This window comes from Sorex fumeus, unplaced genomic scaffold, assembly GCF_029834395.1.
Source record: "Sorex fumeus unplaced genomic scaffold, SorFum_2.1 ptg000029l, whole genome shotgun sequence".
Classification (NCBI taxonomy): Eukaryota; Metazoa; Chordata; class Mammalia; order Eulipotyphla; family Soricidae; genus Sorex; species Sorex fumeus.
In genome coordinates this window covers 15793785-15806976 of record NW_026606086.1, presented here as the reverse complement: position 1 = coordinate 15806976, position 13192 = coordinate 15793785, and the positions used below count along the sequence as shown (strand labels likewise).

At 65.0% G+C, this 13192-nt stretch overlaps 1 protein-coding gene across 1 annotated transcript in view; it reads left to right on the top strand.

The window, feature by feature from the left end:
• Positions 1-12802, top strand: part of RNF157 (ring finger protein 157) — a 54756-nt gene extending 41954 nt beyond the window's left edge. The window contains exons 9-19 of the mRNA XM_056115438.1: positions 225-296; positions 788-947; positions 1041-1153; positions 3912-4150; positions 4664-4790; positions 5861-5972; positions 6175-6362; positions 6466-6525; positions 7683-7731; positions 8753-8857; positions 12690-12802. Coding sequence (XP_055971413.1) covers positions 225-296; positions 788-947; positions 1041-1153; positions 3912-4150; positions 4664-4790; positions 5861-5972; positions 6175-6362; positions 6466-6525; positions 7683-7731; positions 8753-8857; positions 12690-12802 — 1338 coding nt within the window. The remainder of the gene's footprint in view (positions 1-224; positions 297-787; positions 948-1040; positions 1154-3911; positions 4151-4663; positions 4791-5860; positions 5973-6174; positions 6363-6465; positions 6526-7682; positions 7732-8752; positions 8858-12689) is intronic.
• The last annotated feature ends 390 nt before the right edge of the window (positions 12803-13192 follow it).

Here is a 13192-nt window from a genome sequence, read left to right as displayed (position 1 = left end):
AGGCTGCGGGCACTCTCTGTCCCCCTGCGTGCCCCTGGGGCTGTGACAGGGCGGAATGAACATGGGCCCCCTCCCAAGGAGAGCCCCCCGGGCAGTGCCCCTGCAGCCTGGCCCATGCTGTGCTGTGCCCTGGATTTCCGGGCTGAGTCCTCGCCCTGGGGGAGCTGGGGATGGGGGCGGCAGGAGAGTCTCCGGCCCTTCAACGCTTGCCATGGTTCCTCCAGGTGGATGGGGTCAGCTACCTGCTGCAGGAGATCTACGGCATCGAGAACAAATACAACACGCAGGATTCCAAGGCAGGCCCTGAGAGGGGCGGGGCTGGGGTTGAGGGAGGGCGTGGCCTGAGAGGGGCAAGGGCTGAGAGGGCGGGGCCTGATAGGGGCAAAGCCTGAGAGGGGAGGGGCGGGGCTGCGGGGCATACTCTGAGAGGGCGGGGCCGGGGCTGAGGGGGGGGGGAAGGCTGAGAGGGGCGGGGCCGGGGCTGAGAGGGGAGGGGCCAGGGCTGAGAGGGGAGGTGCTTGAGAGGGCGGGGCTGGGGCTGAAAGGAGAGGGGCTTGGGGCGGGGCTTGAGGGCGGGGCCGGGACCTGGGAGGGGGAAGGCTAAGAGGGACGGTGCCTGGGCTGAGAGGGGAGGGGCTCTGGCGGTGGGATGGGGCCTGAGAAGGGTGGGGCTTGGGTGGGGCGGGGCTAAGAGGGGAGGCACCCTGGGGTGCCCCTGCCACAGACTCCCAGGAGGGATGCGGCCTGGGAGCCGCGTGGATTGAGGACACCGTGTCCCCACGGGCAGGTGGCCGAGGACGAGGTGAGCGACAACAGTGCCGAGTGCGTGGTATGTTTGTCGGACGTGCGGGACACCCTGATCCTGCCCTGCCGCCACCTGTGTCTGTGCAGCGCCTGTGCCGACACCCTACGCTACCAGGCCAACAACTGCCCCATCTGCCGCCTGCGTGAGTGCCCACCCGCCCGCGGCCCACCCACACCTGCCCACCTGCCCGCCCCCACTCCTGCGCCCAGACTCCCGCCTCGTGTCCCGCCTGCAGCCTTCCGGGCTCTGCTGCAGATCCGCGCCATGAGGAAGAAGCTCGGCCCCTTGTCCCCCGCCAGCTTCCACCCCGTCATCTCCTCCCAGACTTCCGACTCAGAAGAGCATTCGGTGAGTCAACCCAGAGCCAGGCCTGGGCACAGGACCCGGCTTTGGGGAGGGTGTGGGGGGTCACCAAAATGTTCAACTTGCTAGTGGGGCCACCGTGCCCAACCTGCCAGGCACACAGGAACCAGCCTGCTTCCTGGGGAAATGCAGTGCCCTATTGGCATGGGCCCTCCCGGAGCCCCGCATTCCTGGGCAGTCCCCTGCTCGGCACCAGGGTTCCTGCCTCGGGCTGGAAGGTCTCTTCCACTCTCACTCATCTCTCTCTGTCCCGCTGCCTATCCCAGTGTCGGGCGCCGAGTGGGACGCTCACTCCCCCAGCTCAGAGAAGGGGATGGTGTTGGAGCCAAGCCTCCAGGCTTGGGGTCACCGAGGCATGAACCCCGCCTGTTTGCAGGGTCCTGCATCAGGGGGTGTGTTCCCGGCCAGCAGGCGATGCCGGGATGGGTGAGCTCCTTGGGAGGGAAGTGCCATGGGGTCACTAGTCAGTGGCATTAACAGCAGAGCGGACCAGGCCAGGCAGTGAAGTCCTGGAGTCGCTTCCAGGGTTCTTGGGGTGACTGTTGCTTGGGAGGTGCTCGCCGAGCTGAGACACCATGGAGCATCCCAGCAGTTCCTCCGCGGATCTCTGCAGGGCCAGGAGGTGGCCCAGCTGGGCCCAAGCTGCACACGGGGGGCCCTGCGCCAGAGGGCCCCTGAGCACCCTGAGGTGTGACCCCTAGTTGAGCAGGAATGCCCCAGAGGAAAAGGTGGTCAGGTTTGGTTGGTTTGGGCTAGTGGAGGACCCTTTCGAGGCTGCTAGGGGCTCTTAGGCCCATGCACGGTGCTGGTGGTGAAACTGGACTCCGTGCATGCCGGCACTTATGCCGACCCTTGAGCTGTGTCCCTGGCCCTGCCAAGTCTTTCTTTGGAATTCCGTGCCCAGGGCTCTCACATGTGCCGCAGGTGATCCAGCCCTCTGCGCCATCTCCCAGCAGTAAATCTTTGGGAGAAATACCTGTATCCACATGTTTATCCCAGAGGAAAATCTGGGAATTCCTCATATCGGATGACAGGAAATCCTCAGAGGAGGGGACTAACAGCCATGTTCAAAATCAGAGCCTTTTCCACCCATCACATTCCAAAACTTTCCTTGAGTTTATTTCTTGTTTGTTGTTTTGCCTTTGGGGCCATACCCAGAGGTGCTCAGGCCTTGCTCCAAGCTCTGCTCAGGGATCTCTTCTTGGTGGGGCTCTGGGGACCGAACCCTGTCCGGCCACAAGCACGGCAAGTGCCTCCCTCTGTGCTGTTTCTCCGTCCCTAGAACCTTCCTTTCTTAAAAAGAATGTATGCTTGCAGAGAAGCAATTAAAGTAGATATTCTGTACTGCATAATTGGAAAGATAATTGGAAAACTGTAGCACTGCTGCACTGTCCTCCTGACTCTTAATAACTCTTGCTCTTCCCCGCCTCTCTCCTTACTCCAAGGAGAATAGCACTGCACTGCACTGTCCTCCCGTTGTTCATCGATTTGCTCGAGTGGGCACCAGTAATGTCTTTGTTGTGAGACTTGCTGTTACTGTGTTTGGCATATCAAATATGCCACGGGAAGCTTGCCAGGCTCCGCCGTGCGGGCAGTATACTCTTGGTAGCTTGCCAGGTTCTCCGAGAGGGAGAAACTGCATAAAGCTCAAAGCTTTTAAAATGAACATTTATAGCATTCTAGAATGATCTAAAAACACAGAGAGAGATGTCCCTAGTGACCAGGGTACCTTTATCATGGGTTTGCACACACGCTGCATTGCTTACGCGTACATTCTGCCGTAGCTGGGATCAAACCCGGGTCTGCCGCGTGTAAGGCAAACACCCTATCTGAATTCAACACCAAGAAAGTGACCTGAATAAAGGGACATTTGCACACATCCTGTAGATAGTAGCAGTGTTTGCACATTGTCCCCATCATCAGAGACAGCAGCAGTGTTTGCACACGGCCCGTCATCAGGAACAGTAGCAGTGGTCAGAGCTGGTCCTGGGAGGCATAGAAAGGGGTTGTGTGTGAAGGGTATAAGCCGCTAGGACAGTGCTGGAGCAGGGTGACCTGTAGAGAGGCCAGAAAGCTCCAGAGCGCTGCTCAGAAAGTGATCTGATGACCTCAGGTCAGTTCCCTCCTTCCTTTTGTGTCCAAGCACCCTCATGAGCAGAATCTTCACCAAAATCAAACAGTCACAGTGAATTTCTCCTGGGGGGTCCCAAGAGGTAGAAATGACAAGCGGGGCCCTTGCCGTGCGAGCAGCCAAGCTGACTCCAGCCTGTCCGTATTCAGTCCCCTGAGCAGAGTGAGGAGCAGGCCCTAAGAACAGAGCCAGGAGTGAGCCCTGAGCACAGAGCCAGGAGTCAGCCCTGAGCACAGAGCCAGGAGTCAGCCCTGAGCACAGAGCCACGAGCAGTCCCTGAGCACAGAGCCACGAGCAGGCCCTGAGCACAGAGCCACGAGCAGTCCCTGAGCACAGAGCCACGAGCAGGCCCTGAGCACAGAGCCATGAGCAGGCCCTGAGCACAGAGCCCGGAGTGAGCCCTGGGCACTGCTGGGCTCAGCCCAGAAGCAAAAACATAACAAGGAAGTTTTGGCGCCAGGACTGCCTGTCTCTAGGAGGAACCGACGCCCTTTCTGCCTGCTCCCAGGCCAGCTGCAGACAGACACAGGCAGAGCTGAGCCGAGCAGGTAATGCGATCACAGCCACAGAAAGGGCGCTAGGTTCATGTTCACCCTGTCTCTGGTTCCCCAGTCCTCAGAGAACATTCCTCCTGGCTACGAGGTGGTGTCGCTCCTGGAGGCCCTCAACGGGCCCCTCACCCCATCCCCCGCCGTCCCCCCGCTGCACGTGCTCGGAGACGGCCCCCTCTCAGGGACGCTGCCCTCCTACGGCAGCGATGGCCACCTGCCCCCCGTCAGGACCCTCTCCCCGCTGGACCGTCTGGCTGACCGCAGCGGCCCAGGACTCCAGCTCAAACGGAGCCTGTCCAAGTGAGTGGGGCCAGCCCTGAGCAGGAGAATGCATCCTCGGGGCCGTGGCAAGGGGTCCTAGGCTGCACCCCACACCTGGGCGGGGGGCTGGGGGGCTGCGGGCCTGCGGGCCAAGCCTCTCACCGCACTGGCGAGTGGGACAGGCTGACGCCGGCAGGGGATGGGCTGGAGAGACAGGACAGCGGGGAGGGCGCTTGCTTTGCGCATGGCTGTCCTGGGTTCGATCCCGGGCCTCCCCTCACGCGCTCTCAGGCATGTCCCTGAACGCAGAGCCAGGAGTAGCCCCTGAGCACGGCCTGGTGTGGCCCAGATATGCAGACTGAGGCCGGGAGGGCTGTGGGGCCAATGGCTCTCCAGCCCCCCTGCGCCCGTTGGCGCCTGGACGGGCGGAAGGAAGCAGGCGCCGGCGGGTAAGCGCGAGGCCCCCCGGCTGCCAGGGCTTCCCCCCGGGGCCCGTGGCTGCCCCTGGCTTTGCTGCTGCTCTCCTCAGCTTTGCCGCCTTCCTCCCTGCAGGTCTGTGTCCCAGAATTCGGCTGTGCTGCCCGAGGAGGAGGACGGGGAGGACGGCGAGGAGGAGCCGTCCTGCAGCGAGTCGGAGACGCGCCTGTCCCCACGGCCACCGGCCCAGCACCTGGGGGAGGCAAGTCCCGCAGCCCCGCAGCCCGGCACCCAAGGATTGGGGCCCCCGCGGGAGGGATGCGGAGGCTTCCGTATACATGGCAGGTTCTCGTATAAAAACCCCCAGGTACCCCGAGGGGCCGGTTGCCAGCACAGCGCCAAAGCCCACCTCCCACGCCATGTGGGACTTCAGGCTTCTGCGGGGAGCACTGCAGACCACGAGAACACCACGGCCGAGGGCCCCTTCCCCAAATCGCCTGCCAGCTTGGCCAAGCGTTGCCAGGCTGCCCCACCCCCCGCCTCCCACACGGCCCATGAAGCCAAGAAGGAGGGAGAGCTGGCCGCTGTCCTGTGGCCGCTGTCCTGTCGGGGTGGGGAGGAGCTGGACATGGCGGCCACGGGCGGGCACCCCCAGGGGTGTGTGAGCAGCGTGTGGGGGACAGTGGCTCGCAAGGCAGAGGTCACAGCACCCGTGGAGGGGAGGGGTGTTTGGGGCTGGGCTCACTGGGCTGAGGAACCGGAACCTGCTGTCTGGGTGTGGAGGGGACATTTCTGGCCGGCGCGGGCGGGCTGTGGTCAGTGGCCGCTCACTTCGCAAGGCCTGGCCGATGGCAGGACACAGGCAGGCTGGGGAGATGGCAGTGAAATGGGCACCGTCTGGCCACCAAGAGCTAGGAAGCTCCTGGTCGGGAAAACGCGCTGGCAGAGAGCCAGACGCGGGCCTGTGTGTCCGAGGGGGCTCTGTGTGTGTGTGTGTGTGTGTGTGTGTGTGTGTGTGTGTGTGTGTGTGTCGGAGGAGGCTGGAGGACTGTGTGTGTGGGTCTGTGTGTGTGTGTGTGTGTCGGAGGAGGCTGGGGGACTGTGTGTGTGGGTCTGTGGGGGCTGTGGGGCCGCAGGACTGGACGGCCATGGGGTTGTGGCCTGGGCCGCGTCTGCTGTCCCTTCTCCTGGGTCGCTGGTGTCCCGTGTCACAGCTGCCTGGCCGTGTCACCCGAGCTGCAGGCAGTGCGGGCCATCTGGCTGCAGCAGGCCCTGGCCTCCTCCTGACCTGCTGCCAGGCCCCCCTCACCGCCCTCCCTCGTCGCCCCCTAGGACTGCGGTGTGACCCCCGAGAGCGAGAACCTCACCCTGTCCTCGTCGGGAGCCATCGATCAGTCGTCCTGCACCGGCACCCCGCTCTCCTCCACCATCTCCTCCCCTGAGGGTGCGTGGGCTGGGCTCCCCCCAGGGCTGTCTTCAGGGGCTTGGGGGGGCGCATGTGGGCAGGAGCCCAGAGCGAGCCACGCCCCTTGTCCTGCCCAGCCGCGCTCAGCGTCTCCTTGGGGCTCTTGGACGTGGTGGCCGGGGCGAAAGTGTCCCCCCGGGCCCGAGCCTGAGCCATCCCCACCCCCGCCCCGTGCCCGCAGAGCCCGCGAGCAGCAGCCTGGCGCAGTCGGTCATGTCCATGGTGTCATCCCAGAGCCGCCACTCCCAGCTCAGCACCGACACCGTCTCGTCCATGTCCGGCTCCTACGTGGCCCCCGGCACCGAGGATGAGGCAGAAGCGCTCCCCTCCCCCCGCGCCGCCAGCAGGGCCCCCTCGGAAGAAGGGGAGGTGAGTCCCGCCATTCCGTGTCCGGGGGTGCGCCGGAGGGGGGTGGGAGACGCCCCACTTCTGCCCCGAGGGCCCCGGCACCTCTGACGCTGCTGTCCTGCAGGCGCTGCCCGGAGCGTCTCCAGACCGGAACTTCGTTGGCCTGGAGGAGCAGGATGCGGAGGTACGGTCGGGGCTGCACCAGGCACAGGGGCCTCAACACCAGGGGCTTCCGGGGAAGATGGCCTGTGAGCCTCCGTTTCTCCTCAGCCCTGCTCTCCTCACCCCAGTCTTCCCTTAATCACCACTCCCCTCACCCCAATCTCCCCTTACCCCTGCTCTCCTCACCCCACCTCCTCTCAGCCCTGCTCTCCTCAGCCCATCTCCCCTGACGCCTGCTCTCCTCACCCCATATCCCCTCAGCAACCCCCACTCTTCTCACCCCATCTCCCCTCACCCCTGCTCTCCTCACTCCATCTCCCCTCAGCCCCCACTCTTCTCACCGCATCTCCCCTCAGCCCTCACTCTCCTCACCACAATCTCTCCTCACCCCTGCTCTCCTCACCCCAGTCTACCCTTTGTCCCCACTCCCCTCACCTCAGTATCCCCTCAGCCCCCCTCTCCTCACCCCAATCTCCCCTTACCCCCACTCTTCTCACCCCATCTCCTCACCCCTGCTCTCTTCACCCCATCTCCCCTCACCCCATCTTCCCTCACCCCTGCTCCCCTCAGCCCTCACTCTCCTCACCACAATCTCCCCTCACCCCTGCTCTCTTCACCCCAGTCTACCCTTTGTCCCCACTCCCCTTACCTCAGTATCCCCTCAGCCCCCCTCTCCTCACCCCAATCTCCCCTTACCCCCACTCTTCTCACCCCATCTCGTCTCACCCCATCTCCTCTCACCCCTGCTCCCCTCACCCCATTTTCCCTCACCCCTGCTCCCCTCAGCCCTCACTCTCCTCACCACAATCTCCCCTCACCCCTGCTCTCCTCACCCCAGTCTACCCTTTGTCCCCACTCCCCTCACCCCAATATCCCCAGCCCCCTTTTCCTCACTCTGATTTCCCCTCAGCCTCCTTCTCCTCACCCCAATCTCCCCTCACCCCTGCTCCCCTCACCCCTGCTCTCACCACATTTCCCCTCAGCCCCCTCTCCTCACCCCATCTCCCTTCACCCCTGCTCTGCTCACCCCAGTCTTCCCTTAGTCACCACTCCCTTCACCCCAATATCCCCTGAACTTCCACTCCCCTCACCCCACTCTCCCCTCAGCCCCCCTCTCCTCACCCCACTCTCCCAGCCTCACTCCTTGCACTGAGCTCATGGCACCATCCTCCATCCTAGGGGAACGAGGTGCTGGAGGAAGAGGACATCTCGCCCACCCAGGAGGACGGTACAGGACCTGCTTTGCTCCCAGGACCCCGCTAAGGGCAAGGGGGCGTGCAGGGGGGATAGGTGGTCTTCTTAACAGTCTGTGCTAGCAGAGCCTGGGGACCCTCAGCGCCTCCCAGCTCTTTCCTGGGGCTCGGGGCCCAGAGTCAAGGAGAACACAGGAGACACGGGCGCTGTGTGCTCAGAGGACACCCCCACTCGCTCCCTGAGAAAGGGGGACCCCCAAGCTGTGCAACCAGAAGGTCACGGGCACATTGAGCAGAGACAGCAGTTGCCTCCGTGGCAGGGGGCACTGGGGGCCGGGCCCAGACCCCGCAGTGGACTCCCCGGACAAGACCCAGGCTTGGTGGAAGCACCTGGCTTGCTGGCAAGACTCAGAATGTTCTGGAAGAAGGGGCAGGCATGGGGTTGCCCACACTGGCCTCTCCCAGAGTGGCTCTGAGGGGTGCACCTGTCACCCCGTTGCTGCTGCTTGAGCTGGTGCTGCCTGGGGAGCTGGGGTGGAGCCGGCTGGGGAGGGGGTGGCCGCCGCCGGCCCGCGAGAACTTCACCTTTCCGGAAGCTGCACTGACTGGCCAGGCGTGCTCGCTTTCACAAGACTCACTTCTAAAGTGCTCCCCTTCCTCTCTACATGGCAGTCCCCTGAGCCCCCTCCCCTGAGGGCTGCATTGACCTCCAGCAGAGCCTGAGATGGCTGGGGGCACCCCTGACAGGGGGTCTCCCCCTCCTCAGCTCCGTACCCTTCCCTGGCCCTGACCTGGCACTACGGTCATCCTCAGTGGCCCCCAGGATCTGAGCCCCAGGAGACCCCGGGCTGGCAGGGGCCCAGGTCGGGCCAGCGCGCAGGAGGGGCAGAACCTCCCCCCCCCATCCCACGGCTCCTTCCCGTCCACTCCCCCCAACGCTGTCTCTCTCCGCATTTGGTTTGGTTTGGTTTTCTGTCTCCATCCCCGAAACCCTCCTTTGGAGGCCAGCGCGGCAGGGACGCGGCCGCCCCTCTAACCGCGTTCACCCCGTTGCAGGCCAGCGGACACGCGCTTTTCTAGGCACGGAGTGTGACAATAACAATGACAGCGCCAGCGTGAAAGCACTGGACAATGAGCTGTGCTCTGAGGTCTGCTTACCCGGTGAGTGGCCGCCGGCCGGACATGAATGTGGTGGGGACGTGCTGCTCGCACCCCGGCAGAGGCTCACAGTGGGGGCAGCACGGTGCGGGGGACCCCCACCCTCTCTAGGAGCACCCAGAGGGCCCGCAAGCCTGCCCGTAGGCGCCTGTGCTGGTGGCTCTGAACCCAGAAAGGGGGCCAGGCCTCGGGGCGCCCCTGCCCCTGCCCCTCCCCACGGGGCCTCTCTAGGGCATGCTCTGCAAGGCTGAGCCTGCTCGGGGCCACACCTCCTCCCTCTGGCCTGCCAGGGCCCCCCCATAGGGAATCCCACTCGCCTCCCCGTGCTCCACTAGTGCTCCTCCAGGGCCCAATATACACTGGGGCCCCCACTCTCCTCTCCATGCTCCACCAGTGTTCCCCCAGGGCCCACACGCTGGGGCCCCCACCCTCTTCTCTGTACTCCACTAGTGCTCCTCCAGGGACTCCCCCACTTCTTCATGCTCCACTAGTGCTCCCCCAGGGCCCCCCACACACTGGGGCCCCCATCCTCCTCTCCGTGCTACACTAGTGCTCCCCCAGGGCCCCACACTCTGGGACCCCACCCTCCTCGTGCTACACTAGTGCTCCCCCAGGGCCCCCCCACACACTGGGGCACTCATGCTCCTCTCCATGCTCCACTAGTGCTCCCCCAGGGCCCCACATTCTGGGACCCCCACCCTCCTCCCCGTGCTCCACTAGTGCTCCCCCAGGGCCCCACACACACTGGGGCCCCCACCCTCCTCCCCGTGCTCCACTAGTGCTCCCCCAGGGCCCCACACACACTGGGGCCCCCACCCTCCTCCCCGTGCTCCACTAGTGCTCCTCTAGGGCCCCCCCCCACACACTGGCAGCCCCACCCTCCTCTCTGTGCTCCACTAGTGCTCCCCCAGGGCCCCACATTCTGGGACCCCACCCTCCTCTCCGTGCTCCACTAGTGCTCCTCCAGAGCCCCACACACACTGGGGCTCCCACCCTCCTCCCCGTGCTCCTCTAGGGCCCCCACACACACACTGGCAGCCCCACCCTTCTCTCTGTGCTCCACTAGTGCTCCCCCAGGGCCCCACACTCTGGGACCCCTCCGTGCCCCCCAAAGCTCCCCACCCCCGTGGCCGCATCCTCAGGGAGCCCTCCCACTGCAGAGCAGCCAGGCCACATCCCGGTCCAGTGCTTTCCTCGCTCAGCGAAGCGGCTGCAGGCTTGGGGCATGCCGGCCTTTGCGGTGGCCACTCATTCTCCACCCGTGGGCCTGGGCTTGCGCGCGCACTCGGGCGTTTCCCAGCAGCTCCTCCCGGGGGCCCGGCCTCAGCCCCCCGCTTCTCCATCAGGCAGAGGAGGGGGCCTGACCCGGAGCTGCCCGCGGGCCCTTCCCTCTCCACCTCCCCTGCCTCGCTTCTGTCCGTCTGTCTGTTCCTCACGTCTTTTTTGCCAAGTGTCACCCCGTCTGTGTGTTCCTCCTCCTCCACTCATTCCGTCCTCCGACTGCAAGTTCATGTCCCTCCACCCCGTGCCCACACTGTCCCCCCTGGCCGTGCTGTGCCCGTGCCCGCGGCTCTTGCTGAGCGCCCCCATCCTGTCGGGCCCAGAAGGTCAGAGGACAGGATCCTGCCGTCTCCCCGTACGGGGACTCTGGCTTCGGGGGCCAGGGAGGAGGGGAATGGCCTCTCTGCTGGCTGTCCCCTCGCAGGCTGCCCGAGGCCCCCCACGTGGGCAGTGGGAGCTGCTGGGAATGAACCACGCGCACGTGCTTCCTGCTGCGCGCCCGGCCCGCCGCTTGGCACCTGTTGGCTCCTCTGGGGGTTGCAGAGCCAGGAGAGAGAGCAGGGGAGAGGAGAGAGGGAGCCGGGGCTTTACTGCGCCCCACCTCTGGAGGGAGGGCAAGCACATCTTCCTGGGTGCGTCCTGGCCCCAGTTCTGCCAGGAGCCTCCCTCAGGGCATAGCCCCCAGAGAACCTTCTGGAAGCATCGTCCAGGGCAGCTCTCGGCGCAGGCTCAGCTGTGGGCTCCCTGACGTCCCGTTGGGGGGTTGTCCCTCATCCCTGGAGAGAAGAGCCTGGTGTTCCCCACCCCCATCCTCACCCTCACCTGGCTCCTCCACAGGATACCCAGGTCCTCCCCACCCCTTTTCCCCCTCTGAAAAGCTTCTCATTGGTTTTGGCCCCCACACCCCATCTGGGACAGGCGGGGGGCACACATTTTGAAACTGGAACTTCCTCAGAGGGTGCCGGCCGTGGGCTAATCAGCACCATGAGAACCTACAAGTAGCCGGTCCCCGGGTTCCATGGCACCCCCAGGGGGAAGCACAGTGGCCCCCCGCGGTGCCAAGCACACGTGCTGAATCCATACCAAGAGCCTGGGTTTGTTAGCAGAAGAGCAGCTGTGTTTGTGGGGTGTGTGGGGGAGGACCCCAGCGGGCGGGGCACTGGCTTTGCACATGGCCCGCCCGCCCGGGTTCAATCCTTGACACTCCATAGGGTCCCCCGAGCCCTGCCAGGAGTGAGTGCTGAGTGCAGAGCCAGGGGTTAGCCCTGAGCACTGCCAGGTGTGCCCCCCCCACCCCCCGCATCCCAGCGTTGGTGATTCAGTAAAAGAATCTGATGTTCTGGGGAAAACAGAGACCCCACTCCTCCCCCCTCTCTGGCCTCAAAGTCAGTGGCGCTGCCTGTCCCCCCCCCAAGAACAAAAGCAGGAGCAGGGTGTAGGGATCTCACTGTGCCCCCCAAACCTCCAGGCCTCTTCAATTATCCCCTCGTGGGATGGGGGGGTGCCTCGGGGGTCCGGGTGTCCACTGCTGCTGTCATCCTGTGTCTTCTCTCCCTCACCGTCTGCTTCTGGTCTTTCCTGCCGCACAGCCGCAGCTCGGAGTCAGCCCCTAGGCATTGAGGAATAGGTATGGATGAGCCTGCGCCTGGCCGGAGCCCACGAGCTCGGGGCAACGGGAGCAGCCCCATGGGAGAGGAGGGCTCGCCCTGCTCCTCAGTCCCCAGGGCCGGCTGGGGGCCAGGCAGCCTCCACCCCTCCCTGTCCGATCCTTTCTCTCCCAAGAGGGGGCCGTGTGGGTCCTGCAGACAGGACACGAGCTCAGAGTCGCCCCGAGTCTCCGTGGCTTCCCGTGGGCCAGGGCAGGTGGAGGCATTCAGGGGTTCCTGCAGAATGAGATCGCGGGGGCAGCGCAGGGGGCGTCTGCAGGTGGGGGGTGCAGCCTCTCCTCTCAGGCCTTCTCTGCGCTGGCCGGACTCGGGGAGAATTTGGGGAGAGCCGAAGCGCACGGAGGGAACACAGTCTTCATGGGAGCACTGAGCACAAGTGGGGAAACCGAGGCCCCAGGAGGGTACCCAGGTGACCCCAGACCAGTGACACTGGGTGCTGGCGCCCCCCAGGCCCCAGGGTGGGCAGGATCCAGGCGGGAGGTGGCTGAGATCACCGGTGATGATTGCGGGGAAGCGGCTGTGCCTGTCACTTCCTGCTGGCCCCCCACAGCAAACACAACCCCGGGGGGCTGAGGGGGCCTGATCAGCGCCTCTCACCCCCTCCCCACCCTGCTCGCTGGGCCATCCGGCTGTCCCCACAGCCTCCCACTTCCTCCTCCCGGAAGGAAGCTCTGGGCCGACTTCGCAGCAAACAGAGGTGGCCACACGCAGGGCCTGGCCACAGGACGGGGATAGGCACCCTGGGGAGGGCCCCCACCCCCACTCCCCAGGAGCCCCGTGGGGCAGCCCTCCCTGCACATTCTCACACACACAGACACGAGGCGTCCAGGTGCCCCCGCGCTGCTGTCCACGGCAGGGCTCCTGATACCCACCCCTCTCTCCCCCAGGCGCCTGGCAGGCCGACGACAACGCCCTCAGCCACCGGAGCCGAGCGAGGCCATCGGGCGGCAGGGAGGGCCCCGAGAGCCGGCCCAGCGTGTGGGGCCCCTTGGCGGTGTGAGCCCCCCCCCCCCGCGCCCTTCCCCCCTGGCCCGTCCTGCACAGTCTCTGCAGATCCCGCAGGCTGGTCACCTACCTGGACCTCGCCTCATCTCCTTGGTCCCCTTGAACTTCCCCCTCCAGCAAGACGGATGCCACTGGCTGAACCGCAGCTGGACACTCTCCACATAGTCTGGCACATGTCCCCGAGTGTCGCTCGATGGAACTGAGTCTGGAACTGAGTCTGCGGCATATCCCGACTGGGGAAGACAGCACTGGGCGAAGGGTGGGGGGCAGCTCTGCCAATGAGGGGAGCCTCTGCTGAGGGACGACGGGGTGGGGGGCTCTCAGGGAGGAAAAGTAGCACTGCACTGAAGGGGCCCCCAGAAGACCCCACTCCAGGTGGGCCGGA